This window comes from Talpa occidentalis, unplaced genomic scaffold (assembly GCF_014898055.3).
Source record: "Talpa occidentalis isolate TD23 unplaced genomic scaffold, MPIMG_talOcc4v2.1, whole genome shotgun sequence".
Classification (NCBI taxonomy): Eukaryota; Metazoa; Chordata; class Mammalia; order Eulipotyphla; family Talpidae; genus Talpa; species Talpa occidentalis.
Genome location: NW_026555331.1, coordinates 32,395,009 through 32,422,475, shown reverse-complemented (window position 1 = coordinate 32,422,475; position 27,467 = coordinate 32,395,009). Strand labels below are relative to the sequence as shown.

The 27,467-nt window shown below is 36.5% G+C and overlaps 1 protein-coding gene across 2 annotated transcripts in view; it reads right to left on the bottom strand.

Annotated features, from left to right (window-relative positions):
• The window catches only part of NIPAL2 (NIPA like domain containing 2), an 83,978-nt gene that overhangs the window by 43,670 nt on the left and 12,841 nt on the right, over positions 1 to 27,467 (bottom strand). Inside the window, exons 1-3 of one of the 2 annotated variants that reach the window (XM_054692088.1) lie at positions 19,534 to 19,613; positions 12,074 to 12,142; positions 10,035 to 10,206 (exon numbers count right to left, since the gene is read on the bottom strand). In XM_054692088.1, the coding sequence (XP_054548063.1) occupies positions 10,035 to 10,206; positions 12,074 to 12,142; positions 19,534 to 19,539 (247 nt within the window). In that variant the 5' untranslated portion in view covers positions 19,540 to 19,613. Of the gene's footprint in view, positions 1 to 10,034; positions 10,207 to 12,073; positions 12,143 to 19,533; positions 19,614 to 27,467 lie in introns of those variants that run through there. The other variant, XM_037503549.2, reaches the window with a different exon arrangement.

The window sequence follows — 27,467 nt, the reverse complement described above, 5'->3', positions numbered from 1 at the left end:
GGCCACAGTAAGAAGGAAAAATAACTATAAATTAATCTGGTGCAAAAGAATTTAGAAAGGTTTTACAAATTTGACTTCAATTTTTGCCTTCTGTAATAGTTACTCAGGGGGATTAGTAAATCAGAAGTTTGTTGTCAAACTCAAAGGTAGGTTTTTACATGTGTGTTTAGATCTTTGTAACTCTATAGGAATGGGCATTCCTATAGTAACAATATTGCAATCAGTAACAATATTGCATTAAGCCAAACCCTTTTATAATCTGTAATATTAACATATATGTGCAGTTTACTTAAACTCTCTTTCTGCCCAGATAATGGTTGTTTTTTAAAGTTTTAATAGCAAAGAAGTTCAATAACTATGTAAATGTGTTATGATATGGCTATTTTTTAATGGTTTTATTTACATTTATTTACTTTTCAGTTTTTGCTCTTTTATTACCACTTCTTAAAAAACAAATTTAACCAAAGGTTTTTTTAAAAAAAGTTACACTTCACTCAAATGTGATTTATGGATACGTATTCTCATCTGATTTAGTTGAAAAGAAAAAACCCTTTGGCTCACAGGTTACAAACCCAGTGTCTACAGGTGCTAGCTAGGTAATTCTCTAAAGAAGAGAAAATAAGGAGGGTGGTGGGCTGGGAGATGAAGGGCGGTGGGTGAGTGACCTGGAGCACATAATATCAGTGAAAGGTGGCAGCTATACGTCAGTCCTAGCCTCCTGCAAGTCCAGTGCGGCCAAATCTGATTCTTTTTTTTTTAATTTAAATTTTATTTTTATATTCCCCATATAATTACAACCCCCTTATTTTTACCCCAAGCCCTCGTTTCCCCGCCCCCGAGCCCCCATAGAGTGTCTCTTGCTCATAGTTGTTTGTTGATTTTGATATTTTCTTTCTTAGTTATTCTTTTCCTTGGTCCCTTATTTAAGTTTTCTAGATTCCTGCTATGAGTGAGACCATCCGGTATTTTTCTTTTTCTTTCTGGCTTATTTCACTGAGCATGATCCCTTCCAGCACCATCCATGTTGCTGCAAATTGAATGTGTTTATCTTTTTTGAATGCTGAGTAATATTCCATGGTGTATATGTATCACATCTTCTTGATCCAGTCATCTATTTTTGGGCATTTGGGCTGTTTCTAAAGCTTAGCTATTGTAAACAGTGCTGCTATAAACATAGGCGTGCAGGTGCTCTTTGGAATTGATGTTTCTGTGTCCTCTGGGTAAATACCTAGGAGTGGAATTGCTGGATCATATGGAAGCTCTATGTTTAGTAGGTTGAGGAATCTCCACACAGCTCTCCATAGTGGTTGGACCAGTTTGCACTCCCACCAACAGTGCAGGAGAGTTCCTTTTTCTCCACACCCTTGCCAACATTTGTTGTTGCTAGTTTTTTTAAATATGTGCCATTCTCACTGGTGTAAGATGGTATCTCATGGTAGTTTTGATTTGCATTTCCCTGATTACAGGTGATGTTGAACATTTTTTCATATGCCTGTTGGCCATTTGCATTTCCTCTTCAGAGAAATTTCTTTTTAGCTCTTCTGCCCATTTTTTGACTGGATTATTTTCTTTGTTTCTGTTGAGTCTCATCAGCTCTTTGTAGATTTTTGTGATCAGTCCTTTATCATTAGTGTTGTGTGCAAAAATTTTCTCCCAGTTGGTGGGGTTTCTCTTTGTTTTTGCTATTGTCTCTTTTGCTGTGCAGAAGCTCTTTAATTTGATGTAGTCCCAGCTGTTTATCTTTGCCTTCACTATCACTGCTTTGGGTGATGTGTCTGTAAAGATGTCTTTGATGCTCATATCATGTAGTGTTTCAAAGAAACTTTGTTCAATAAATGGTGCTGGGAAAACTGGGTTGCTACATGCAAAAGAATGATGCTTGACTACTACCTAACATCATGCACAAAACCCAACTCAAAATGGATTAAAGAACTAGACAGAAGACCTGAAACCATAAAATACATAGAAGAAAATATAGGCAAAACAAATCTGATTCTTTAATTTAAAAATCCAGTTTTTGTATGTTATGATCCAGTTTTTAAACATAGGAAATTAATTAGTATTCTTTAAATCTATTATTTGAGTCCAAACAAAACACTCACTCCAGGGTGGGCAGTTCTGTCTATAGGTCACCAGTCTGTGATTTCTGATCTTGTCTACACATGAAAACTTCATTCATTTCACTCCGTAGACCTTCAACTTATCTAACCTCTATGACCTGAAGATAAACTAGGGTATACATCTATAATATAGGAAAAGAGAGGACCAAACAGTAAAAGAAACTCTCCTTATTAAAACAATAACCCATGAACTTGAAAAGAACATACTTAGATCAAAATGCCACAAACAGATCCTCATATGTAAATATCTGGCTTGTGGTTTCTGCCTGCTTGTAATAGCAACTGAATTGTACTGCTAAAAAGCAAACCACAAAAGCACTTTCATGTCCATCACAATCAAGATTCCAACAGTCGATGCACTGAGTGTGCTCTCAGACTCAATCAACTCGAGGGGTACTGAGACACTGACTCCTCCATGTGGATCACTCCCCATTAGTTGTAGAATTATGAGGGGGAAATATGTCAGTTACAATATACTCCACATGGAGTTGGGATTTGAAAACCTGAGGATATGACAGTTTGAAAAGTGTTTCTCCACAGACAGAAAAGTTGTCCTACTAGGAATAAGTATCAAGTGATTCAAGTTAATATGAAGTAATTGCTATTTTCATTTATCGAAGATAGTGAAACAAATGTTCATTGGTAATTTGCAGAATTTCAAATGACAAAATTTACCTGGATTAAGAATAATCTTTCTTTTCTACATTTTTCTTGACATATATCACTGATGAAACTTGAAAGGATTCCCCAAAAAAGTTTTTAAAAATGCTGTCATTGACAAGATAAACTCATAGCACATTACTTCATTTTTAGTCTCTCAGGAAATATTTTGTGGTGTCCTAAAAAATAAGGATAGGTGAAATAGACATTTCAAATGAAGTTTTTAGGCTTTAGGAATACTTCCAGCTGAGAGTGCATGAGCAGCCATAAAGTGAGAGATGAGTTTTATTCCACACACTTTATTTACGCTCTTTTTGGGGACAAATGTGCTAAAGCAGACAACCCAGCAAGCCACTAAGAAAAGGGAAATTTCCTGCATATTTTAAACATTAAAACAAACATCCTGTGAAGTGCCACTATCGCTGGCAGCCTGTGAGGTTGAGAGCACCAGTGATTCATCCAGGCTGGCACTAAGCATGCTGCTCCCTAGGGCTGATGGAATTTGAGCTTCTAGGTCTGTGTAATGCTACAGGTCATTCGCTCATTGGTCTGTTTATGTTTCCTTTCATTTGTTTCTAATAAAAATCTTGGAGACCAAAGTTTCTGCTTGAGATGACTTCTTTGGAATTCCAAAAGGCCTCACCAGGTTTCTGGCTACACTGTGACCATCATCTAATGGATTACAGATACATTTCAATTTACAGCCTCCTAAGAGCACAACAGAAATACATGAAACAACATATATTTCACATAATGAATTTCAATTTGAGCAAAAGCCAGCATGTTAGGGGAAATTAGAGATGGAAAATACCTATTAGTTAGATGTCTCATTTGCTCCTCATTTTCTCAGTACTTAGCTCAGTACTTTTTAGCTCTCCAACCTTAATCTAAATTTGTCAGTAACAGGCTGACTATTTCTCTTTGGAAATTATTCCATGGTCAAAGAGACCTTGTTGCTATTAATTTTATCATTCTATGTAAAATCCAAGTGTTTGCTCTCATATAATTTACCTCAAATTTAATATACTTATCACTTCTATTTAACTGGGCAAAAATTGAGTATCAGAATAACAGGTTTATGATCTTATACTGTATCCAGCATAGTGAAGATCATTCAATTTTAGTTTCTTGCCTTTAACTATTTATAAAATATTGCCTGAATTTAACTGGGAAAAAGTGAATTATTTTCTAATTACTTCCAATCAATACATTCAGAGACACAGAACTAAAAATTCTGATTTTTTAGTTCTATTTCTCCCACCCTTCTTTCCCCTCCCCTTGCCCCTGTAACAATCTCCCTTTGAATCACACTCTCTAGCCACCCCCTACACAAGTTAATTTTATACTACCATGACCATCTTTCATTCTATATGGTTTCAATTCTTTGATATCTTCATTAATCATCTAAGTTTAGGCATAACATAGATCACAGTTATGAAGATGAACAGAAAAAGGAAATTATTATGTGCAAGAACACACTTTGCTGATGCACAAACAGTCCACCCTCTAAGGACAGGCTTACAAACCCTTTTAAGTATTTACAAGGGTGAATATTCATAAAGTCCTTGCAATGAAATGTTTAACCACTGAGCTTCACCAGAATTGAAATCTTCTAAGCAAGTGTTTGTCTTTTCCAACACTCTAGGACAGAACATCCTAAAACATCCTATTCTTATTTTATTAAAATTCAAGTCCAAACCAATCCTACAACGTTGTATTGTATTTCCTACTCTCCTGGAGAGAGGAGATGGCTGGCAATAATACACACACAGTTCCCAGTTCTGAATCTTGGTTGAATGACCTGGATAGACATTAAACAGGACATTGTAAATATGATGAGAGTTGCCCAGGGGAAAATGTAGGCTCAAGGGCTGCTACGTGTGGTTGAACAGGTTGTGCACAAAGCACAAATCTGATGAGGTTCCATATGTATCTAAGATCTTGTCAATTTGCAAATTTCTCAGAGCAATTTTCTGAGAAGAGGAATCAGAGTGTCCTGCTCTAATAAAAAGCATTGCATTACAATAAATTTGCAGAAAGAAAAAGTATCATAAAAAAAGCTGCCTTTTTTTCCCCCCACAGAAGATGCTAAGCCTATTTAGTTTAGAAGCTAAGAAGGTCTCCTGAGTAACACTGTTTACCTGGGATAGGAAAGATTAGCAGTAGTTTAAGGTTTTAAGGTATTATTACAAACAACACAATCTCCATCTTGTTTCTTTCTACTAGATTCCTGGTATAATCAATAGTTTTTCAGGAAACACACTCCTTAATTATAGTTAGATCTAAAAGAAATCTGTTTTTTCCACCTCGCCAAAATTAATTAGCAGGTGACAAAAGTGCTATGAAGTCAGAGCTAAAAGATACAAGTTGTAAACACTTTAGACTGCTATGCTTTTCCTCTGAAAAACTTTTGGGTCTTTTTTTTTTTTTTAATACATTTTATCTCAGTAGGTAATCTGGAAATTCTGGTATTCAGTTGGGACTATGTGAAGTCAAAGGGTAGCTGCTACTTATTGGCTGAACAAAAGGACTGTGAGCATCTCACCTTTCTGCTCCCTGAAAATTAACCATTGCAAGGATAAGAAAGGTAAAAATAAAAATAATTTTTTGAACTGGTTCATCCATTTTAGAGAATTTAACCTTCAGTCATCTTTGGGGTCATGGAAGTAAATCCCACTATAAAGAATAATATACTTCATTTCCATGTAATAACAATAATTATAAATCACAGTGACAATAATGAGTATTGTCACTGAGTCAAACACTGCAGTATGTTTCTAATGTTGTTGATAGGTGTTTGTGTCTACTCATTTCTTCCCTAGGACAACTTCTGGAACAATTTTATAGATTAGGGATCTGAGGCATAAACCAGCTTGAAATCTTGCCCACGATCATAGAGCTTTCCACTGGCAGAACTGGGATTTGAACCCTGGCAGTGTGGCCTGAGAGTTGGTGCTCTTGACCATTCCATAGCCCTGGCTTCTTGGGGCAAGCAATCAACTGAGGCTCTAGATGAAATTGAAAAACCACCCATTAAGCTTAGTTAATGGAAACAGAAACAAGTGAACATCTACAATCAACCATAATGCAACTCCCTGGTGGTCCAAGGGATTATGATGCAACATTATGAAGCTATCTGCAGCCACTGCAGCATGAGTTTGATACCCAGCCAGGGAGGTGACCCACATTGCACAGCAGACCTCTCCTCACTCTCCTGCTGCTCCCCTCAGCAGTGTATTTCAATCAATCCACCTGTTCTGTTCCCCACTCTGTCTTGGTGAATCCTCTCACCCCCACCCAAACCTCTGGCCTATACCTCAGATCTTGTATGCATAAATAAATCTTTTAAAAAAATAGAATTAACCATAATGCCAGCATAATTTTACTCAGAATAAACTTTAAGAGCTATTATTCACTGAGAAAGACCTTCAAAGTAAAAAGAATAAGGCAAGGTGACATGAGCACAAGAGGGCTCTCAAACTCACTCAGAAAGTTGAACCCAGTCCTGGACATTCAGATACACCTACACACCAGGATTATTCCCCAGTATCCCCACCTCCATGCATAGCTGTTATTTAGCCTGAGTCTTTAGGTTGCTGTAACGGCTGTGAGCATTGTTTAAAGAATTCCCTAAAGGGTTTTGTACAGAACTGCAGTCCCTTGAGACAGTTCCTATAAAAGCACCATATGGTTAATAGGTTTGGAAGCCTGGCCTTCTGCATTTGCCTCTGAACAATGGACCTGCATGTGGGGTATGCCAGGGTCCCAGGGAGCTTTGCAATAATGAAACCTGGGTCAGTTTTTAAATCCAATGTTGCAGAAACTTGTTTGCAGAATTTTTTTTTCTTAGGGCATCTTTGAAATTACTAGTAAAACTATTATCTAAGAAATGCTGCCTCAAGGTGGGATGAGAGCGGGCAAAAGCAGGGCATGACAGTGGGCAAAATCAGGGCACCCAAAGGGCCTTCCGGGTGGCACAGAGGGTTGAGTGCAGCACTGTGGAGCTGTCTGCAGCTGCTGCAGTGCCAGTTCAATTCCCAGTCGGCCAGGGAGCTACCTACATGGTGCAGCAGACCTCTTCTGTCTCACCCGTTGCTCCCCTCAGCAGTGCTTTTGATCCTTTTGCCTGTTCTGCTCCCTGCTCTGTCTCTGGTGAATTCTCTTACCCTCCTGCACTGCTGGCCTATGACCCAGTTCTTGTATAAATAAATAAATACTAAAAAAAAAAAAAAAAAAAAAAAAAAGGCAGGGCATCCAGAGAGTAAAAGACCGAAAGGAAAACTGTTTGAGAAGGAATGTAAGTAGAGGGCAGACTGAAATATCTATAATACTAGCCATAGCACTTCTTATGTATTAACATGGGAAAATTTTTGTTCAAGTTACAAAGGGAGCATGCATTCTGATTACATAAGACAAGACAGAAGATCTGACACATTAACAATCTTGTGCGTAGTAATAGTGTGCATGTTACCCACACAGTATCTCCTCACTTCTGAAAAGAAAATAGAAGCACAGAGTGTTGTTAAGAAGCAGGACACCTAAGGAGAGGGAGGAAGAAGGAAGAAAGTACCTTCAGCTGGACTTAAGTGCTAAAACTTTTTAAAAAAAAAATCTGTTTTGGATTTTAATATTTTTAATTTGAAAAGCAACAAAAGACAGAAGAAAATTCAAAAAAGAATGTGCACTCTCCCGTGTAACACTGCAATAAACTTTTTTTTTTTTTTTTAATTCCAAGGGAGGTGCGATTTCTTTCAGGAAGCTCCCAAGAAACGATGTAAAAAAGTTCTAGGACACTCCTCTGCTTCATCTGTGGACACAGTCATGAGGTACATGTGTTTTAAAAATACTTTATCCTTTGCTTTAAGTCCTCTAGGCACACTAGAATCTTTATCAAGAATGTCAGGGTGGTAGGGGTTGTTGTGGAAAATACACAATCACCAGCCATTCCTTCCCACAATACTTCACAATAACCTAACCTCTGCTCAGGAGCACTGCCAGAATATATTTATGAGGGTATATTACTGTTTGCAAAGACTGAAAAGCAGGAAATGGTTTGTGTTTGAGGCTGTAAGCTTACTTCTTTGAATCATTTAAAATGGGCAGACAGGGAGGTTGCTAAAATTGTTTTACAGCTGAAATATTAATTGGGACCAAGAGCACACAAAACGTGATCTTCAGCTTGCAGAAAAGCCTATCTGTCAAGGTATTGGATTCAGATTTGAAGGTGGGTGGACTGGCCTCACAGGGATTTGGGGAGGACAGGAATGTGAGAACATTAAACCTCCTGTTATTAATCAGAGTTCTGAGCAAGTCAGGCCAAGAGGAGGAGGTCCATAATAGGCAGTGTCTCTGAAGGACTATGAGGGGCTTCCATGCTGGCCCTTAATCGCTGGTGATTTCTGAATCCTCACTTCAGGTTCCACTTGGCCTGGCTGTATTTCAATTCTATAAAGTTTCTGATCTTTACAATACATCCAGTCATATACCTTTTCCCTTGCTTTCAGCTAATTGGAGTAGCTCTCTTTCTCTCATTCCCAGAATAGGGTTCCCAGGACTAAAAGACCCATGAATGGAGAATTTCAGTACAACTTGGCCCACTCTACCCTCCCCCAGGTATCTGTTATGCCTGATACATTTTTCTTTCTTTTTTTTTTTTTCCAGATTTATTTATACAAGCACTGGGTACAGTCAGAAGCGCGGGAGGGTGACAGAATTCACCAGAGCAGGAAGCAGAGCAGGCAGAAGGACTGAAATGCACTGCTGAGGGGAGCAGCGGGTGGCAGGAGAGGTCTGCGCGCCATGTGGGACCCTCTTCCAGTGGCCGGGGAGCAGCCGGAATCGAACCAGCGCTGCAGAGGCTGCGGGCAGCTTCGCAACCCAGCGCTCAACCACTGCACCACGGGGGAGACCCCTTTCTTTCTTTTTTTTTAATGGGCAAGATATGCCTGACACTTTTTTTTTTATTATTATTTCATGGAAACTGAGCATAAAGCAGAATAAGAAAGAAAACTAAGGATCAGCTCTGAATATACAGTCATTGTGAAGAATAATACATTTCTTGAGCAAGGAGGTCTTTATAGGTCCCAAGGTGACAATATATCTAGACCTTTTATTGGTTATTTCTCAGGTTTTGAGAAGAAGAAATCAAGAAGGTCCATGTATGTGGTATAATAAAGATAATAAAGATAAGATATAAAGATTAGAGATAAAGAAAAGCTATGCCCAAATTGCTCATTATGTTAAAAAAAATAAATGATTCATAGATGGTGGCTTATGCAGAGTAGCAGCAATATGTTTCAACTAAACAATTTCTAGATGGCTAGAGAATGTATTCTTTGCTAAATATTCTACACTGGCATATCATAAAAATGTTTTAAATAAAATACTTTCAGTAATTAAGATGGGGGAACTACTTTCAAAATAAAATGAAAATCTCTTTGAACATACATGATTTCAATTTAACCTATGCTTTAAGAATATCATAATTTTTAAGAGAAATATTAAAATTGTGATTTGTGTCATCTAGTTGTTACTAGAAAATAACTATCAACTCACTACTAATTCAATGAAGGTTCTAAATTCACAGAAACTTTAGGAATACTCTGTTTCCATAGCAGCAGATAAGAAATAAAGCTAAAATGATTTTATTGATTTTAACAAGGTTTAGAAAATTTGTTCTGTTTAGCAGTGATTTTTGCTTATTTTTTTTTTCTTAATCTTTAGCAATGTCTCATCTTATCTGTCCTAAATGTATTAGGTAAATCATATAAATTTTGAAAGTAAGATAATTGTGACTTATTATAAAAGTACACATTCTTAGAATAATGCATAAAAATATATTCAATTCTTAATAAAAAAGATGCTAAACAACTGAATCAAGATCAGGCATCAAAGACTAATGACATGTTGAGTCAGTTTAAATATGAAGAAAAAACAATGGTGTTTAAAATCATTAGTTTTAGATCATTCATGAACAATTCCAAATCACACTACAATATTTGCTGCTATTGTTAAGACTCAGATCCAAAATCACAATTTTAAACATAATTGTTACAGTTATAAAATGCAAGTTTCTTCATGGGCAATGCCACAGCACAACAGTGTGTAACTCGAATTGGTAAGATGATTGTGCCAAGTTAACATGTTAAGAAAACAGAAAATAGACTTTCTTTCATGCATATGTTAACATGCATTTTTTTTAACCAACTAGCATTTTAAAATTTCTACTTGTGAAAACACAGAAAAATAACTCACCTGTAACAGACATACAGCCTAATGGAGCGATGACAGTAATAGGGGCGAATCCATAAGCTGCAAAGTTTCCTGTCTCTCCCACAGCCATCAGGATGATCCCACCCCACCATAACATGCTCTTGAAGTATGGTCTTGGGTGCTCTTGGTGTGCCAACTGAAGATGGGAATATTTCTGCAAGAAAATCAGAATGTAAATAAGGAAACATTTCCACCCAGTTAAAACTTGCCTTGAAATTTTGGTCTTATAAATTTGTATCATGATTTTTTTTTTTTAAGATTTATTTTATTTATTTATACAAGCACTGGATACAGTCAGAAGCGCGGGAGGGTGAGAGAATTCACCAGAGCCAGAGTGGGGAACAGAACAGGAAGACCGACGAAGTACACTGCTGAGGGGAGCAGTGGGCGGCAGGAGAGGTCTGCGCGTCATGTGGGACCCTCGCCCCGTCGGCCGGGGTTGGGCAGCTCCGCAATCCAGCGCTCAACTGCTGCGCCACTGGGGAGGCCCTGTATCATGGTTTTTAAACGTATTTGCAGATTTTTATAAAGCAATTATCATGATGACTTCTGTTTGTTTCAAACATATAAATAGCAAAAGTGACTCACAATTATGAAATACTTTATAGTTAAAAAGGCCTTTTAATATATGAATGTTGCTTAATTTTCATAACTGGTCTCTAAAATAAGTATCACTCTTACTATCTAATGATGAGGCATAGATTGAAGAACTTAGATACTTTTTAGTCCACTATACCAAAACACTTCTTTCAGAATGTCAAAAAATACTAAAATAATAAAAATTGAGACAAAGATACCGAATTACTAGAAAGAAACATTTGAAAATAAATTAAAGTTTATGGGTCAGAGTAGCTACCATAGTAAACACATTTCTGGCTGAATGTTTTGGTGGCAGATGCTTGGGGGAACACATATCTGATATGAGTATTTCTCTATATTTGAAACAAAATCCTAAAAAATTGGCCATTAAAGAAAAAAACACAATTGATTTTATAGCTATACTTACTTCCTCATGAGACATAGGTACACTTCTAGATTATTTTTAAATAATTTAAAAAAATATAGAAGTGGGCCTCCCCTGGTGGCGCAGCAGTTGAGCACTGGGCTGCAAAGCTACCTGCGGCCTCTGTAGCGCCAGTTCGATTCCCAGCCGCCAGTGAGGGTCCCATATGGTGCGACAGACCTCTCCTGCCTCAGCAGTGTACTTTGTCATTCTGCCTATTCTGTTCCCCGCTCTGACTCTGGTGAATTCTCTCAAACTCCTGTGCCTCTGAGCTGTATCCTGGTTCTTGTATAAATAAATAAATCTTAAAAAATAAATAAATAAAAAATTATAGAAGTACCAGAAGAAAACACAGAACATGGAAAAAATAATCCTGGTTTATGCCAAGATTATGATTACTCTTCAAATTCATAAGCCACCTAGGCACTTTGCTGTAGGCACACAATACTGTTAAGAAGTCCATAAAAGCATTTAGCTTCTTTTAAAATCACAAGAAAAGTAAATACAATCCACTCTGGAATATATTTATTCTTATATCAATGAACTCATAAAATATAAAATTTTATTTTTTTTCTTTCTGGCTTATTTCGCTGAGCATGAGCCCTTCCAGCGCCATCCATGTTGCTGCAAATTGCATGTGTTTATCTTTTTTGAATGCTGAGTAATATTCCATGGTGTATATGTACCACACTCACTCATAGCAGGAATCTAGAAAACTTAAATAAAGGACCAGGAAAATGAATAACTATAAGAAAGTGAAAATCAAAATCAACAAACAACTATGAACCAGAGACACTCTATGGGGGGTGGGGGGCGGGGAGGGGAGGGATTGGGGTCAACATAAGGGGGTTGCAATTGTATGGGGAATATAAAAATAAAATTTATTTAAAAAATATATAAAATTTTATATTTTTTATGGAGAAAGGAATCCAAGAGCTCAAAAGTGCCCAAGGTCTATGAAAGTCATAGTTTATCCCTGGATAAAATGAAAGAATTAGAAAAATTAACTTTATCTTACCTGAATATTAAGGGAAATGCTGATTACTAAGTTTCCTAAAATGGCTAGCAAAACTCCAAAAAGGTGAACCTGTAAAAGAAAATGTTTTCTTTAAATGGTACTTTAAATAATATTTGTTCTGAAAAACAAAACACAAATTTAAGTGAACATATTTGTTTATTCATTCAACAGACATTTACTTAGCACCTATTTTCTAGTGTCAGTTTAGAATATGAGAACGGTTTTATTAGGATTAGTTTTTAACTTTAGTCAATTTTCTTTTTTAGACTGGGACTGTCCTTTTATTTAGTTCTTTAGATATTAGCTTCATTTGCTGAAAGAAAATAGTCATAGGTTCCAACTGTCCAACTAAAATGCTTCTTATTTATCATTTCTGGCCATTTTCCTCAGTAATTCTACTAATTAGAGTGCTTACTACCTCAAGTATTTTTTTTTTTTTTGCATAGAAGAACTGGGGTGTAGGCCAGAGGTGCAGGGGGTGAAAGGATTCACCAGAGACAGATTCACTGAAATACACTGCTAAGGGGAGCAGCAGATGAGGCAGGAGAGGTCTGCAGCACCATGTGGGCTAGCTCCTTGGCTGACAATAGAACTCAGGCCACAGAGTTGATAGCGCTGAGATTTAACCCCTAGGCCACCAGGGAAGCCCTCAAGTATGGATTATATAAGTTTTTGTTCTTTCTTTTTTCTTAATATTTGCTAGAGGACTGAGATCAAAGGAAAGATCATTGGCCTTGGAGTTAAATAAATCTGAGATTCAAATTTGCTATTTTCTAATGGTCAGCATTGAACAAGTCATTTTACATCCCTGGTCTCAGTAAACAGGGAATGTTGCATATAATGCTTTCAGAAGTTCTCTTTCCTCTAAAGTTCTATAATCTCGATTGGAGATGAACTAAATTTTCTCACCACTTGCCTTGTCAAGTATCCATTTATTTTTCTATAATTAACTACATCATACATAAAATGATACCCGCTCCCCATAATCTGTCTTTACCCTGACCATCTAACTATCCATGGCACACTTAATATGCTCCCTCCTCTACCTCAGGTACCTGGCACATGACATTCTCCAGTCAGATGTCACACTTTTGCTCATCATTCTTTCTACTCACTAAGACTGAGCAGCAACTTCCCTCAGTCCATTCCACTCACACCTCACCCCCCCTCGCATGCTGTGATCCACCTCTGTGAGACCTTCTCACAACACCTTAACCCACCTTTAGTTTCTCAGACTCTACATGGTAAACATCTCCTATTTATTCTTTTTTTTTCCTCCTATTTATTCTTTTATAGTGTCATGTGCACCATTTAGCTGAATAAAGGGCAAGCAAATTCTCGGAGGGAAGAGAACTATGTCTTAGGTTTCCTCTATGTCTTCTATATCATCTACAATACAAAATTAGGGGTTTAATGATGTATAAATGGCTTAAAACAAGAACTCCAGAGGTTAAAAATTTAGTTCTTGCACATTGCCCAAGATGTCTATCATTGATAGCATATAAATTTTGATGACTTCAAAAGATACATCTCCTGCTTTCGTCTAGGTACAAAGAACATTGTAATATCGTCTGGTCAGATAAATTAGCAATGATATAAGGGATTCCTCTTTCCCCTTGCAGTACATAACTTCTAGCTAGCTTCAAATTCCAAGGAGTTATTTGAATTTCAAATGAACATTATGACCACAAAGAACCCTTTTCAGAATGTAAAATGTCTTTGAAGTTTTAGAACTTTATTAAATGTGCTGAAGTGAAATTTGGTATTTAAAAAAAATGAAGCAGAAAAGTTGAAAACTCACTTTATAGTTGATATATAATATCCATAGTCTTTAATCAGTTAAGAATTTTCTTTTCCTAATAAAGGCACTTGGCAATAATTTTGATCATTATTCCTCATGGGGAATAATTGTATCATAATACAATGTGCTATTTCCATGCTTTCAGTTTACAATTGAATGCATTTGGCAGTAATCAGGAAAATAAAGATTCAGAAGAAGTTTGGGACTGAATGGATAATTATGAAATTCTTCCATAATTATAAAAGTAAATTGTTGAATAGAAATAACTTATTTTAAAATTCTTTAAATCATTCACTGGATAGTTTAAATGGCACCAGACTGAGGCTTTAGAAATTGGTGGCAGGATTTGTCAATAATTTCTTGAATATGACACCAAAAATATAGGCAACAAAAGAAGTAAACAGTTGAAATTTCATCAAGATGAAAACCTTTTGTGTGTTAAAAAACAGTATGAAAAGAGTAAAAAGGCAACCTACACAATGGGGGTGGGGGGGACATTGCAAATCTGAAAAAGGATTGATATCCAGACCATGTAAAGAACTCTACAACACACTACACAAAGAACAGCTCCACAATAACCACCATCACCACCACCACTATCCAATTTAAAAATGGGCATCTCTCCAAAGATAAACAAATGGTCAATAAGCACATGAAAAAATGCTCAAAAATACTATTAATTAAGGAAATGCAAATCAAAACCACAATGAGCTACCACTTTACAATTAAAAAAAACAAACAAGTATTGGTGAGGCCATGGAGAAATTGGGACCCCTGTGCTCTGCTTGTTCAATAGCCAACCTAACCCCATGTAGAAAAATTAACTCAAAATCAGTAGAGCCATAAATGCAAGAGCCAAAACTATAAAATTATCTGTGGAACAGAAAGGGGTAAATCTTTATGACCTTTTACTTGACTACGGAGTCTTACAGAAAAGACACCAAAATCATAAGCAATAAAATAAAAAATACCTGCACTCCATCAATACTCAACATTTTTCTGTTTCCCAGGACACTATTAAGAAAATGAAAATGCAACCCATAAAATGGGAGAAAATATTTGGAAACCATACTACCTGATAAGCAGTTTATATCTAGAACATATACAGAACTCTTATAACCCAGTAATAAAAAGACAAAAACTCAATTGAAAAAGGAAAAAGGTGGGCCTCCCCTGGTGGCGCAGCGGTTGAGCACTGGGCTGCAAGGCTGCCCGCAGCCTCTGCAGCGCCGGTTCGTTCCCCGGCCGCCGGCGAGGGTCCCACCAAAAAAAAAAAAAAAAAAAAAAAAAGGAAATGGAAAAAGGAGCTGACCAAAGAAAGAAGACAAATGACTAAAATGCACGTGAAAAGATGTTCAACACTGTTAGTTACCAGGGTACGCAAATTAAAACCATTGTGATATACCACTTCACACAAAGTAAAATGGCTATAATCAAAAGGTCAGAAAATAACAAATGATAGGAAACACAGAGATAAATCAGGACACTTATACATTGCTGATGGGGATACAAATGGTGCAATCAATTTGGGAAATAGTCTGGCAATTCCTCAAAAAGCAAAGCATAGAGTTTCCATTTGATTCCGCAATGTCACTCCTATGTATGAATCCAAGAGAAATTAAAACATATCTACATGAGAATTTGTACACAGTGTTATTAGCAGTATTATGTATTATAGAAGAGTGAAAACCACTCAAATGTCCAAAAACTAGAGAATGAATAACAAAATGTAGCCTATTTATACAATGGAATATTATTCATCTGTAGAAAGGAATGAAGTGCTGATATATGCTATAATCTTAAAAAGTTTGTTAATCAAAGAATCTAGCCACAAAAGAGCACATATTTCCATTTATATGAAAAGTCCAGAACAGGCAAATCTATAGAGACAAAAAACAGATTAGTGTTTGCTTAGGGCTAGGGTTAGGGATAAGAGTTAGGGGCACTTCTTTCTGAAGTGATGAAAATGTTTTCCTCATCATATTACTTTCAACAATACTACGTCATTATATTTCAGCCTGATCTCTTATACAAAGAAAATAACAGATTAAAAAATAATTAGGACTCACTGTTAAATGGGAAGGTTAGTCCATTTATGTCTATTGTGATTTCAATATATTTTCATTTATTTGTATATTCTCTTTGGGGTTTATAGCTATTTTGCTTTTTCTTTGCATCTTAATTTCTCCTTGACTGCATCTAGTTGGATTTACTGAATTCTCTTTTTTTTTTCTTACTCAACTGGGTAAGAAGTTATACATATTATTTCTGTTATTTTACCATTTCAAAATCTTTTTATTTTGAAATAATTATAGACTTATAGTAGGTCACAAAGAAACATACTCTTTCTCTGGTCCTTGCCTCATTGTTAGCAACTTAAGAATCTATAATAAAATATTAGAATGAAGAACTTGGCTATGGTAAAAATCCTATTCAGATTTCATCAGTCATACACACACCCCATGTATATGTGTATATACGTGTGTAACAACCACCACAATTAAGACACTCTTCTGTAATGTCATCATAAGATTCCCCTGTATTATGCCTTTATAATATAGCCCTCCTCTCACCTTCCCCATCATTAACTCCTAGCAACTATTAATCTGTTCTCCATCTCTACATATGTTTTCTGCTAGCCAATAGTAGAGAACATATCTGGTCTGATTTGGTACATTTTTTTTAAATCTGAGAACATTATTGTTATTAATTTAAATGGGAAAATTTTTGAGCATTCTCAGACTCAAAAAATAACCTACCAAATCAGACCCAGTAGGGACATTCCACTTTTAGATAGTGGGGAAAACCTAGACTTAGGTACTTATGTTAGTTCACAAATGTTATATAAATGGAAACGTGTAATATGTAACACTTTGAAATTGGCACCATTATAATTTCCTTGAGGTTCATGCAGACTGTTGGATCAATAGTCCATTCCTTCTAATTGCTGAGAAGTAGTCCGTGGTTTGGATGTACCACAGTTTGTTTAATCATTTACTCACTGAATATTTTAGTAGTTTCCAGTTTGGGGCTGTTATGAATAAAGCTGCTGTGAACATTTATGTACAAATTCTGCATAATAAGAAGTCTTCATTTCTCTGGAATAAATGACTAAAACTAAAATTTCTGGGTCATATGTGGTAAATCCATTTTTAGTTTTGAAAAGAACTGCCAAACTATTTTCCAGAGTGACTGTACCATTTTACATTCCCAACAGCAATATATGAGAGATTTAGTTTCTCCACTATTAAATTTATCATGTATTTTTTAAAAGATTTATTTTATGCATACAAGAACTGGGGTGTAAACCAGAGGTGCAGGGGGGTGAGAGGATTCACCAGAGAGAGTGGGGAGCAGTAGGTGAGGCAGGAGAGGTCTGCTGCACCATGTGGGTTGCTCCCTGGCCAGCCAGGAATTGAGGGATAACTTGATAGAGCTGTCTTTAACCCCTGTGCCACCAGGGAGGCCCTATCATGTATTTTTTCAAAGATTTATTTTTGCATAGAACTATGGTGAAGGCCAGAGGTGTGGGGGTGAGAGGGTTCACCAGAAAGAATAGGGAGCAGGGAAGGCAGATTTTACTGAAATACACTGCTAAGGGGAGCAGCAGGTGAGACAGGAGAGGTCTGCTGCTCTATGTGGGTCAGCTCCCTGTTTGGGGATCAAACTCAGGCCGCAGGGGTGATAGCATTGAGACTTAACCCCTCGGCCACCAGGGAGGCTCTTATCATGTACTTTTGACATAAATTCTAATGTTAGCCAATATTCCCATATTCCTGAACAATATAAAAACTTTCAATTGCTTTATCTACAGTGGTTCTCTCCTATCTTACAAGTTGTTGATAAGTGTATTAGTTCCACTTTTTTTATATCCCCAAATTATTCATTGTTATTGCTTTATACAGTTAACATGTGCTTTATTTATCCATATTATCTATTACTTTGTTCATCACTACTTAAAAAAATTCTTAACTGATAAAGAATTCACAAACTTTATAATATTCTTTTAAAGTGAACAGATTTTTGTATATTGACAGAGTTGTGCAACCTATGGTTATGTAATATTCTATTGTATGGCTATACCATATTTTATTTATCCAATAATGAGTTGATGTACATTTGAGTTGTTACCACTTTTTGGTTATTATGTTTAAGTATCTTAATTTTTTTTCTGGGGTCAATGTACTTCCTGAAGGAAACCTTAGTAACTTTTTAAAATGAAATCTTTTGAGTTGTAAATTCTTTATTATTCTGCAAATGTCTTCATGTCATCTTTCCTGTTGAGTATAGAATATGAGTTAACAGTTATGTCATTCAACACTTTGACAGTATTATTCAATTGTTTTCTGTCCTTACTGTTTTTGAGAACCAGATTGTCAATCTAATTGCTTCTCCTTTGAAGGTAATCTCTTATTTTTCTTAGAATGCTTTAAAGATTTTCTTTGTCATTGATTTACAGCAGTTTCACAACAATTTTTCTATATGTGAGTTGTTTTTTTGCTTAGGATACATGTTTCCCTAGCTTGAGGATTCATATCTTTCAGTAATTTTGTTAAGTCCTCAACTATTATTTCTTGGAATGTCATCTGTCCTTTGCTTGCTCTAGTCTTTCCATATAGAACTCATCTTCCAAGTATGTCAGACTTTTCAATTCTATCGTCTTTGTTTTCTAACATATGTCTCACATTTTCCAGCTTTTAATCTTTGTACTGAATTCTGGATAACATCCTCAGATTTGTTTTATTTTCTGGCCTCCTTCCTCTACAGTGTATCTGTATATACTTCTCTCAGCACACAGATATAATGTAATCATTTTCTACAAGTCCATTCTCCTCTAAACTATAAACTTCTTGAAGGCAGAGCTGTTACTTACTCATCAACTCATTTTTGTATCACTAATGACTATTTAGAACATGGCACAAAGAAGTTGCTTATTAAATACTATTTGAACTACTATTAGATTGTTTATGAACTGTATAGAAATAGTAAATTCTAAACTTTAACTTTTAGAAGACATCAAAGGGAGTACTTATTCATAATCAACTAGGTTTGAATATACCAAACAAAGTTTCTATGACAGGACAAACTTGTCACAGAATTTAGATTTCAACAATTGTGAATGTCTACTAGTGTGCAATTAAAAGCTGCTTGCTGAATTTTAAAATGTAATTCACATTATACTGAAAGAACAAGAAATACATATGTATAAAGAAGGTGCCAGAAACAATTTCCTGATAATATTCAGTATAAACTGGCATATCTTATTCTTTATTTTTCTGATGATTGACCTAATTAATCAAGGTTAATTGTATGATCATTGAATTCATTTAACACATAACTGTGAATAGTAATAACACAGTAATTCCCATTTAATACTCCTAATTGTTGTAGGAAGGAAGCTTCCAACTGGCAATGTTTCTAAAAGATGATGGTTTAATTACGTTCAAGAACATATAGAGATATCATGGGTTCAGTTGCAGACTGGTGCAATAAAGCAAATAGTGCAATAAAGTGAATCACATTAATGTTTTGGTTTCCCAGTGCATAGAAAAGTTATGTTTATACTTATGCTACAATCTACTAAGTGTGCAATAACATTATGCCTAAAAAAAGTACATTCCTTAACTTTAAATACATTTTATTGCTTAAAAATGCTAACCATCATCTGAATCTTCTGTGAATCATAATCTTTTTGCTGGTGAATTGTCTTGCCTCAATATTGACAGCTGGTGACTAACTGGAGTGGTGGTTACTGGAGGCTGAGGTGGCTATGGCAAATTATTAAAATAAGAAAACAGTGAAGTTTAACGCATTGATTGACACTTCTTTTCACCTAAGATTCCTCTGTAGCATGCATTGCTGTTGGATAGCATTTTACCCACAGTAGAGCTTCTTTCAAAATAGGAGTGAATTCTCTCAAACCTCACAGCTTAATCAACTAAGTTTATGTCACATTTCAAATCATTTGTTATTATTTCAACATTGCAGTATTTTCACCAGGAGCAGATATCATTTCCAGAAATCACTTTATTTGCTCAGCCAAAAAAGCAACTGCTCATCTGTTCGTTTTATCATGAGATTGTGACAATTCAGTCACATCTTCAGTCTCCACCTTTAATTCTAGTTCTTTTGTTTTCTTCCACCACATCTGCAGTTACTTCCAAAACCACTACAATAGTAACAACAGAGACCACTGATCATACATCCCTATAACATATATTATAATAATAGTAATAATAGTGAAAAAGTTTAAAATATTGAGAATTATCACAATGTGACACAGGACACAAAGTGAACCCATACTGTTAGAAAAATGGCACTGATGCTTGCTAAATGCAGAGTTGCCACATACCTTCAATTTGTAAAACACCTTATCTGGGAAGAACAATAAAGTGAAGTTTAATAAACAAGGGATATCTGTACAATAACATGAGGTAACCACTACTAACTACTATTTCCAATTAGTCTCTTTTAAATGTGTTTTAATGGTTTGGACATTATCAATAATGGTGGCAAAGAGATGCTAGGATCAAGTACTCCCATAAAGATGACTGGGAGAAATAATGGAGAAATAATGGAGAGTTTCTAGGAGGACCTGGATGCATTAGACAAACTGGGCAACACTGATGATTCACCCAGAGATAGAGGAAAAATTGGAATGATAGGGGAAGGGAAAAGAGAAAATCATCAGAACCTTTCTCCTGTCCCCTACTCACAAAGCCAGCCCTTGTCATCCAGCAGAAAAGAAGAAAAAGAGTAGAAACCAGATACTCAGAGAATCCTGAGACATCTGAGAGCTCTGGGCAGTGACAGGGAGATAAGGAAGATAGAAAGACTACCCTGGGAAGACTATCCTACACAGCTCTGTGGTGCTCCCCAGAGGACCAGACTAAAATAGCAACAACTAGCTCACTGGGAGCCACCAGAGTCCTAAGAAGCAATTCTTCCGGAATCTGTTTGTGTGTTTGTTTATTGGTCAGTTGGTTGTTGCTCCTTTCTGTCTTTCCTGTTTCTGTGTTCTGATTCTTCTACTTTTCTTCTTTCTCCCCTTTAACATTACCATCAATCACTATTTTCTATTTTCTCTTCTCTTTCTGTTACATTCCCTCCTCTCCACCTCCCGTCTTTCTTTTTCCCCTTATCTAGCCCTTTCTTTCTTCCCTCACCTTCATTCCTCTTACATTTCTGTATCATCCTCCTCTTTTCTCTTATCCCTTCTGTCACTCCTTATTGATCTTGGTATTCTTCTGAGGCACACCCAGAGGGAACTAGCAGTTCGACAGAAAAATACATCCCACCCAGCCTGCAGACACTTCCCAGTGGACTTGGCCTCAGAGTGTGTCTGGAGGTGCAGTGTTCCACACAAGACTCTTTGCCACAGGTTGGACATCAGATCCCATCCTTTGTAGTGGGGGCTGGAAAAGCAGAGGCTCTTGGAACAAACCACAGGTCAGAATAATGGAAGAGTGTCTGGACATGCACCCAGGCACAGTGGCTCAGACACTAGGCAGGCACATCCACACCTCAGCAAGAGGAGTCAGAAGTCATGCCCACAAGCACAGGGGCGCTATGAACAGAACAAAGCCTAAGGCTAACAATGGGAAGAAAGAAAAATACAAATGATCAAGGAGGCCCTTCTGAGAACAATACACCACAAAAAGAAAGTCAACCTTCAGAACCTGATAATATGTACACAGAAGAATATCTCCACCCAACAGATAGAGAATTCAAAAAGGCTATAATGAAAACAATTAAAGAGCTATGAGAAAATGCAGAAAGAGATAAGAATATAATCAATGAACTGAGGAAGAAAGTGAAGGAACTGGAGGATATCCAGAGATTAGTGGGGGTACTCAAATACTCTGGGAAAAGCCATGGAAAATTGAAGAAATGGAAGAACAAATCAGTACTCTTGAAGATACAGACATAAAAAGAAAAGGAAAGAGAAGTACAAAGGAAAAAGAATGAAGAAACACTTCAAGAACAGACACCTTGAGGAAAGGAAATATAAGAGTCATAAGAATCCCAGAGGGTGAGGAGAGAGACAAAGGAACCAAGAAACTATTCAAGGAGATGATTGGAGAGAACTTCCCAAACATTAATAAGGAAATGAAAATAGACATACAGGAAGCTAGAAGAATACCAAATTACCACAATGAAAGAAAAGCTACAGCAAGACATAATAGTAAGGTTTCCAAAGGTCCAAGACAAGGAAAAAATAATGAATCTGATGAGGGCAAAGAAATTGATAACCAATAAAGGAAAACCAATCAGGCTGACATCAGACTTCTCCGAAGAAACCCTACGGGCAAGAAGAGAACAGAGTGACATATTTAACAAACTCCAAGTCAACACATGCCAACCCAGAATACTCTACCCCACAAAGCTCTCCTTCTATGCAGGAAAAATAAACAAACAAAACCTCCAGAAATTCAATACTACTAAATCCCAATTACAAGAAACCCTAAGGCCAAAACCAACAAAGGAATGAATAGGAAGAGAATAAGGTAAAGAATAGAATCACAAAAAGGCAAACAAAATGGTAAATAGGGATGCAAGTGTATCAATATTAACTCTAAATGTAAATAGACTAAACTCACCAATAAAAAGACAGAGTACAGGCTGGATTAAAAAACAGAGCCCAACCTTTTGCTGTCTACAGGAAACACATTTAACTACTAAAGATAAACATAGCTTGAAAGTAAAAGGATGGAAAACAATCCTACAAGTAAATGGACCAAAAAAAGAAGGCAGGAACAACTATGCTTATATCAAATAAAATAGACCTCAAACTAAAAAAGGTAAAAATAGACATAGACAGTCACTATATTATGATTAAGGGGGCAATACATCGAGAAGACATAAGACTCATCAACATATACACACCAAATGAAAGAGCACCAAAATATATCAGACAATTATTATCATCTTTGAAAACAGAAATTAGAGAAAATACATATGCAGTAGGAGACTTCAACACACCACTCTCCCAATGGATAGATCAACAAGGCAAAAAATAAGCAAGGACACTACAGCTCTAAATAAGCCTAGATCTAATGGGCTTAATAGACATCTATAGGATACTACACCCCCAAAAATATGAGTACACATTTTTTTCAAGTGCACATGGATCATTCTCCAGGATCAATCACATATTGGGACACAAACATCAACAGATACCCTAAGATCAAAATCATACCAACTATCTTCTCTGATCATAAAGGAATCAAGCTAGAAATAAACCATGGGGGAAAAAAGCAATGAATGCACCTATCTCATGAAGATTGAAACCCACACTACTGGAAGACCACTGGATCAATGAAGAGATCAAAGAAGAAATTAAAAATACCTTGAGACAAATGACAATGAGGACACAACTCTCCAAAATGTATGGGACACAGCAAAAGCAATTATAGGAGGAAAATACATAGCAATACAGGCTCACATCAAGAAATAATAATAGAACGCAAAGAAACAACCTAATCTCCCACCTTAAAGAACTGGGAAAAGAACAACAACAACAAAACACCCAAAAGCCAGTAAAAGAAAGGAAATAATAAAAATCAAAGCAGAAATAAATGAAATAGAAGTTAAAAAGAACAATCCAAAAGATCAATGAACCCAAAAGTTGGTTCTTAGAAAAAATAAACAAAATAGACAAACCTCTAGCCAGGCTCACAAAGAACAACTGGGAGAAAGCACAAATAAATAGGATCGTAAATGAAAGAGGAGAAATTACAACAGACACAGAAGAAATCAAAAGAATAATCAGAGATTACTATGAATAGTTATATGCAAATAAGTTCAACAATCTAGAAAAGATGGACAAATTCCTAGAATTATACAATCATCCAAAGCTAGATAAAGAAGAAATAGAACATCTAAACAGATCAATTACAAGCAGTGAAATTGAAACAGGAAATCAAAACCCTACCCAAAAACAAGAGCCCAGGACCAGATGGCTTCACAAATGAATTCTACCAAATGTTCAGAAACAGGGCCTCCCCGGTGGCGCAGCGCTTGAGCGCTGGGTTGCGAGGCTGCCCGCGGCCTCTGCGGTGCCGGTTCGATCCCCGGCTGCTCCCCGGCCACCAGAGGAGGGTCCCACATGGCGCACAGACCTCTCCTGCCGCCCGCTGCTCCCCTCAGCAGTGTACTTTGGTCCTTCTGCCTGCTCTGCTCCCCGCTCTGGCTCTGGTGAATTCTCTCACCCTCCCGCGCTTCTGACTATACCCAGTGCATGTATAAACAAAAACAAACAAACAAATAGAAACAAACTAGTGCCTATCCTACACAAACTCTTTCAAAAAATTGAGAAGGAAGGAAACTACGAAATATGTTTTATGATGCCAACATTACACTAATACCAAGGCTGAACAAAGACAACACAAAAGACAAAACTCCAGGCCAATCTCTCTAATGAACACTGATGCAAAAATCCTCAACAAAATCCTAGCCAACAGAATCCAACAATGCATCAAAAAGATAATTCACCATGACCAAGTGGGATTTATTCCAGGGGCACAAAGATGGTTCACCAAAAACCAATTAATGTAATATAACACATCAACAAAAATAAAAACCATATGATCATATCAAAAAATGCTGAGAAAGCATTTGACAAAGTTCAACATCCATTTATATGAAGGCCCTTGAAATTCGCAGGATAGAAGAAACACAACTTATTCCTTCTTTATCTAGCTTTGGATGAATGTATAATTCTAAGGAATACTTAGGAATAAACCCAACAAAGGAAAGACCTATACAAAGAAAATTACAAGACACTATTAACATAATAAAGGTCATATATGACAAACCCATAGCCAACATCATTCTCATTGGTGAAAAGCTTAACTTTCCTTTAAGATCTGGAACAAGACAAGGATGTCTGCTCTCACTACTGCTATTCAATATAATACTGGAAGTCCTAGCCAGAGCAGTAAGACAAGAGAAAGACATACAAGGAATACAAATAGGGAAAGAAGTAAAACTATCACTATTTGCAGACAACATAATAATATACATAGAGAACCCTAAAAACTCCACAGAAAAGCTAATCAAAATAATCAAGTTGAGTAAAGTAGCAGGATACAAAATCAACACACAAAAATCAGTAGACTTCCTATATGCAAACAATCGATCTGAAGAAATCAAGAAAACCATCCTTTTTATAATTGAAACAAATAATCAAATACTTAGGAATAAACCTAACAAAAGAGATGAAGGACCTATACAAATAAAATTATAAAACACCGTTAAAAGAAACAGAAGACACACAGAAATGGAAAGACATACCCTGTTCATGGATTGGAAAAATTAGTAACATCAAAATGGCCATCCTACCAAAAGCAATTTACAGATTCAATGCAATTCCAATAAAAATTTCAATGGCATTCTTCATGAAATAGAATATTGATGAAATTCACATGGAACCACAAAAAAGCCTCGAATAGCCAAAGCTCTCCTGACTAAAAATGAAGGAGAATGGCAGTATCACATTCCCAGGCTTCAAACTATACTACAAAGCCATAATAATTACTGAAACAAAAACAGACACACAGACCAATTGAATCAGACAGGAAACCCAGAAATTAAACCCACATATTTATGGACAACTAATCTTTGACAATGGAGCAAAGACTATACAACAGAACAAGTGCAGTCTGTTCAATAAATTGTGCTGGGAAAACTGTACTGATACATGCAAAAAAATGAAGCTAGACTACCACCTCACACCATGCACAAAAACCAACTGAAAATGGATAAAAGAATTGGAGATAAGACCTGAAACCATAAAATATATAGAAGAAAATATAGGCAATATACTACATAACATACAACTCAGTAACATCTTTAAAGACACATCCCCCAAAGCAAAGAAAGTGAAGGAAAAGATGAACAGCAAAAGAGACACTAACCAAACAAAGAGATACACTGCTGATTGGGAGAAAAATTTTGCACACAATACTACTGATAAGGGAGTGATCACAAAAATCTACAAAGAGCTGACATTACTCAACAAAAACAAAGTAAACAGTCAAAAAATGGGCAGAAGAGCTAAAAAACCACTTTTCCAAAGAAGAAATGCAAATGGTCAACAAGTATATGAAAAGATATTCAACATCACTTGTAATCAGGGAAATGCAAATCAAAACCACAATGAAATACTATCTTACACCAGTGAGAATGGCACATATTAAAAAAACAGAAAACAACAAATATTGGCGAGGATGTGGAGTAAAAGGAACCCTCCTACACTGCTGGTGGGAATGAAAACTGGTACAACCACTGTGGAAGGCTCTGTGAAGTTCCCTCAAACTATTAAAGAAAGTGAAGGAAAAGATGAACAGCAAAAGAGACACTAACCAAACAAAGAGATACACTGCTGATTGGGAGAAAAATTTTGCACACAATACTACTGATAAGGGAGTGATCACAAAAATCTACAAAGAGCTGACATTACTCAACAAAAACAAAGTAAACAGTCAAAAAATGGGCAGAAGAGCTAAAAACCACTTTTCCAAAGAAGAAATGCAAATGGTCAACAAGTATATGAAAAGATATTCAACATCACTTGTAATCAGGGAAATGCAAATCAAAACCACAATGAAATACTATCTTACACCAGTGAGAATGGCACATATTAAAAAAACAGAAAACAACAAATATTGGCGAGGATGTGGAGTAAAAGGAACCCTCCTACACTGCTGGTGGGAATGAAAACTGGTACAACCACTGTGGAAGGCTCTGTGAAGTTCCCTCAAACTATTAAAAATGGAGCTTACATATAATCCAGCAAGTCCACTCCTAGGAATCTACCCAAAGGACTCAAAAACATTAATTCAAAATGATACCTGCACCCCTCTGTCTATTGCAGCACTATTTACAATAGGTAAGACATGGAAACAACCCAAATACCCAAAAATAGATGACTGAATCAAGAAGATGTGGTACATATACACAGTGGAATATTACACAGCAATCAAAAAAGATAAACTCATGCCATTCACAGCAACATGGATGGCGCTGGAAGGGATCATGCTCAGCGAAATAAGCCACAAAGAAAAAGAAAAATATTGGATGCCTTCCCTTATAGGAGGAATGTAGGGGAAACAAATAAGGGATCAGGAAAAAAATAATTATAATAAATTAAAAAACAAAATTAACTGGCAAATATAAATTAGAGACATTCTTTGGGGGAAGGAGAGGGCTCAAAACAGGGAAGAGCACAGGGACTATGGTGATGGTGCATGGTGAACTGGTGGTGGGAACTGTACGGGAATACACCTGAGAGGAGAAAGCATACGTTGTACAAAAGGATGTAAAATATATATTAAATAAATAATAATTTTTCTTTGGTGGGACCCTCGCAGGCGGCCGGGGAATGAACCGGCGCTGCAGAGGCTGTGGGCAGCCTCACAGCCCAGCACTCAACCGCTGCGCCACTGGGGGGTGGGGGTGGGGAGCCCAATAATAAATAAATATTTTAATGACTCCAAAGCCCTCTTTTGAAATCAGACCTTTTGCATGGAGAAACAGTAGGCAGGCCTTATAACCTTGTCCTTTAAATTAAAGCTATTACGTTTATATCTT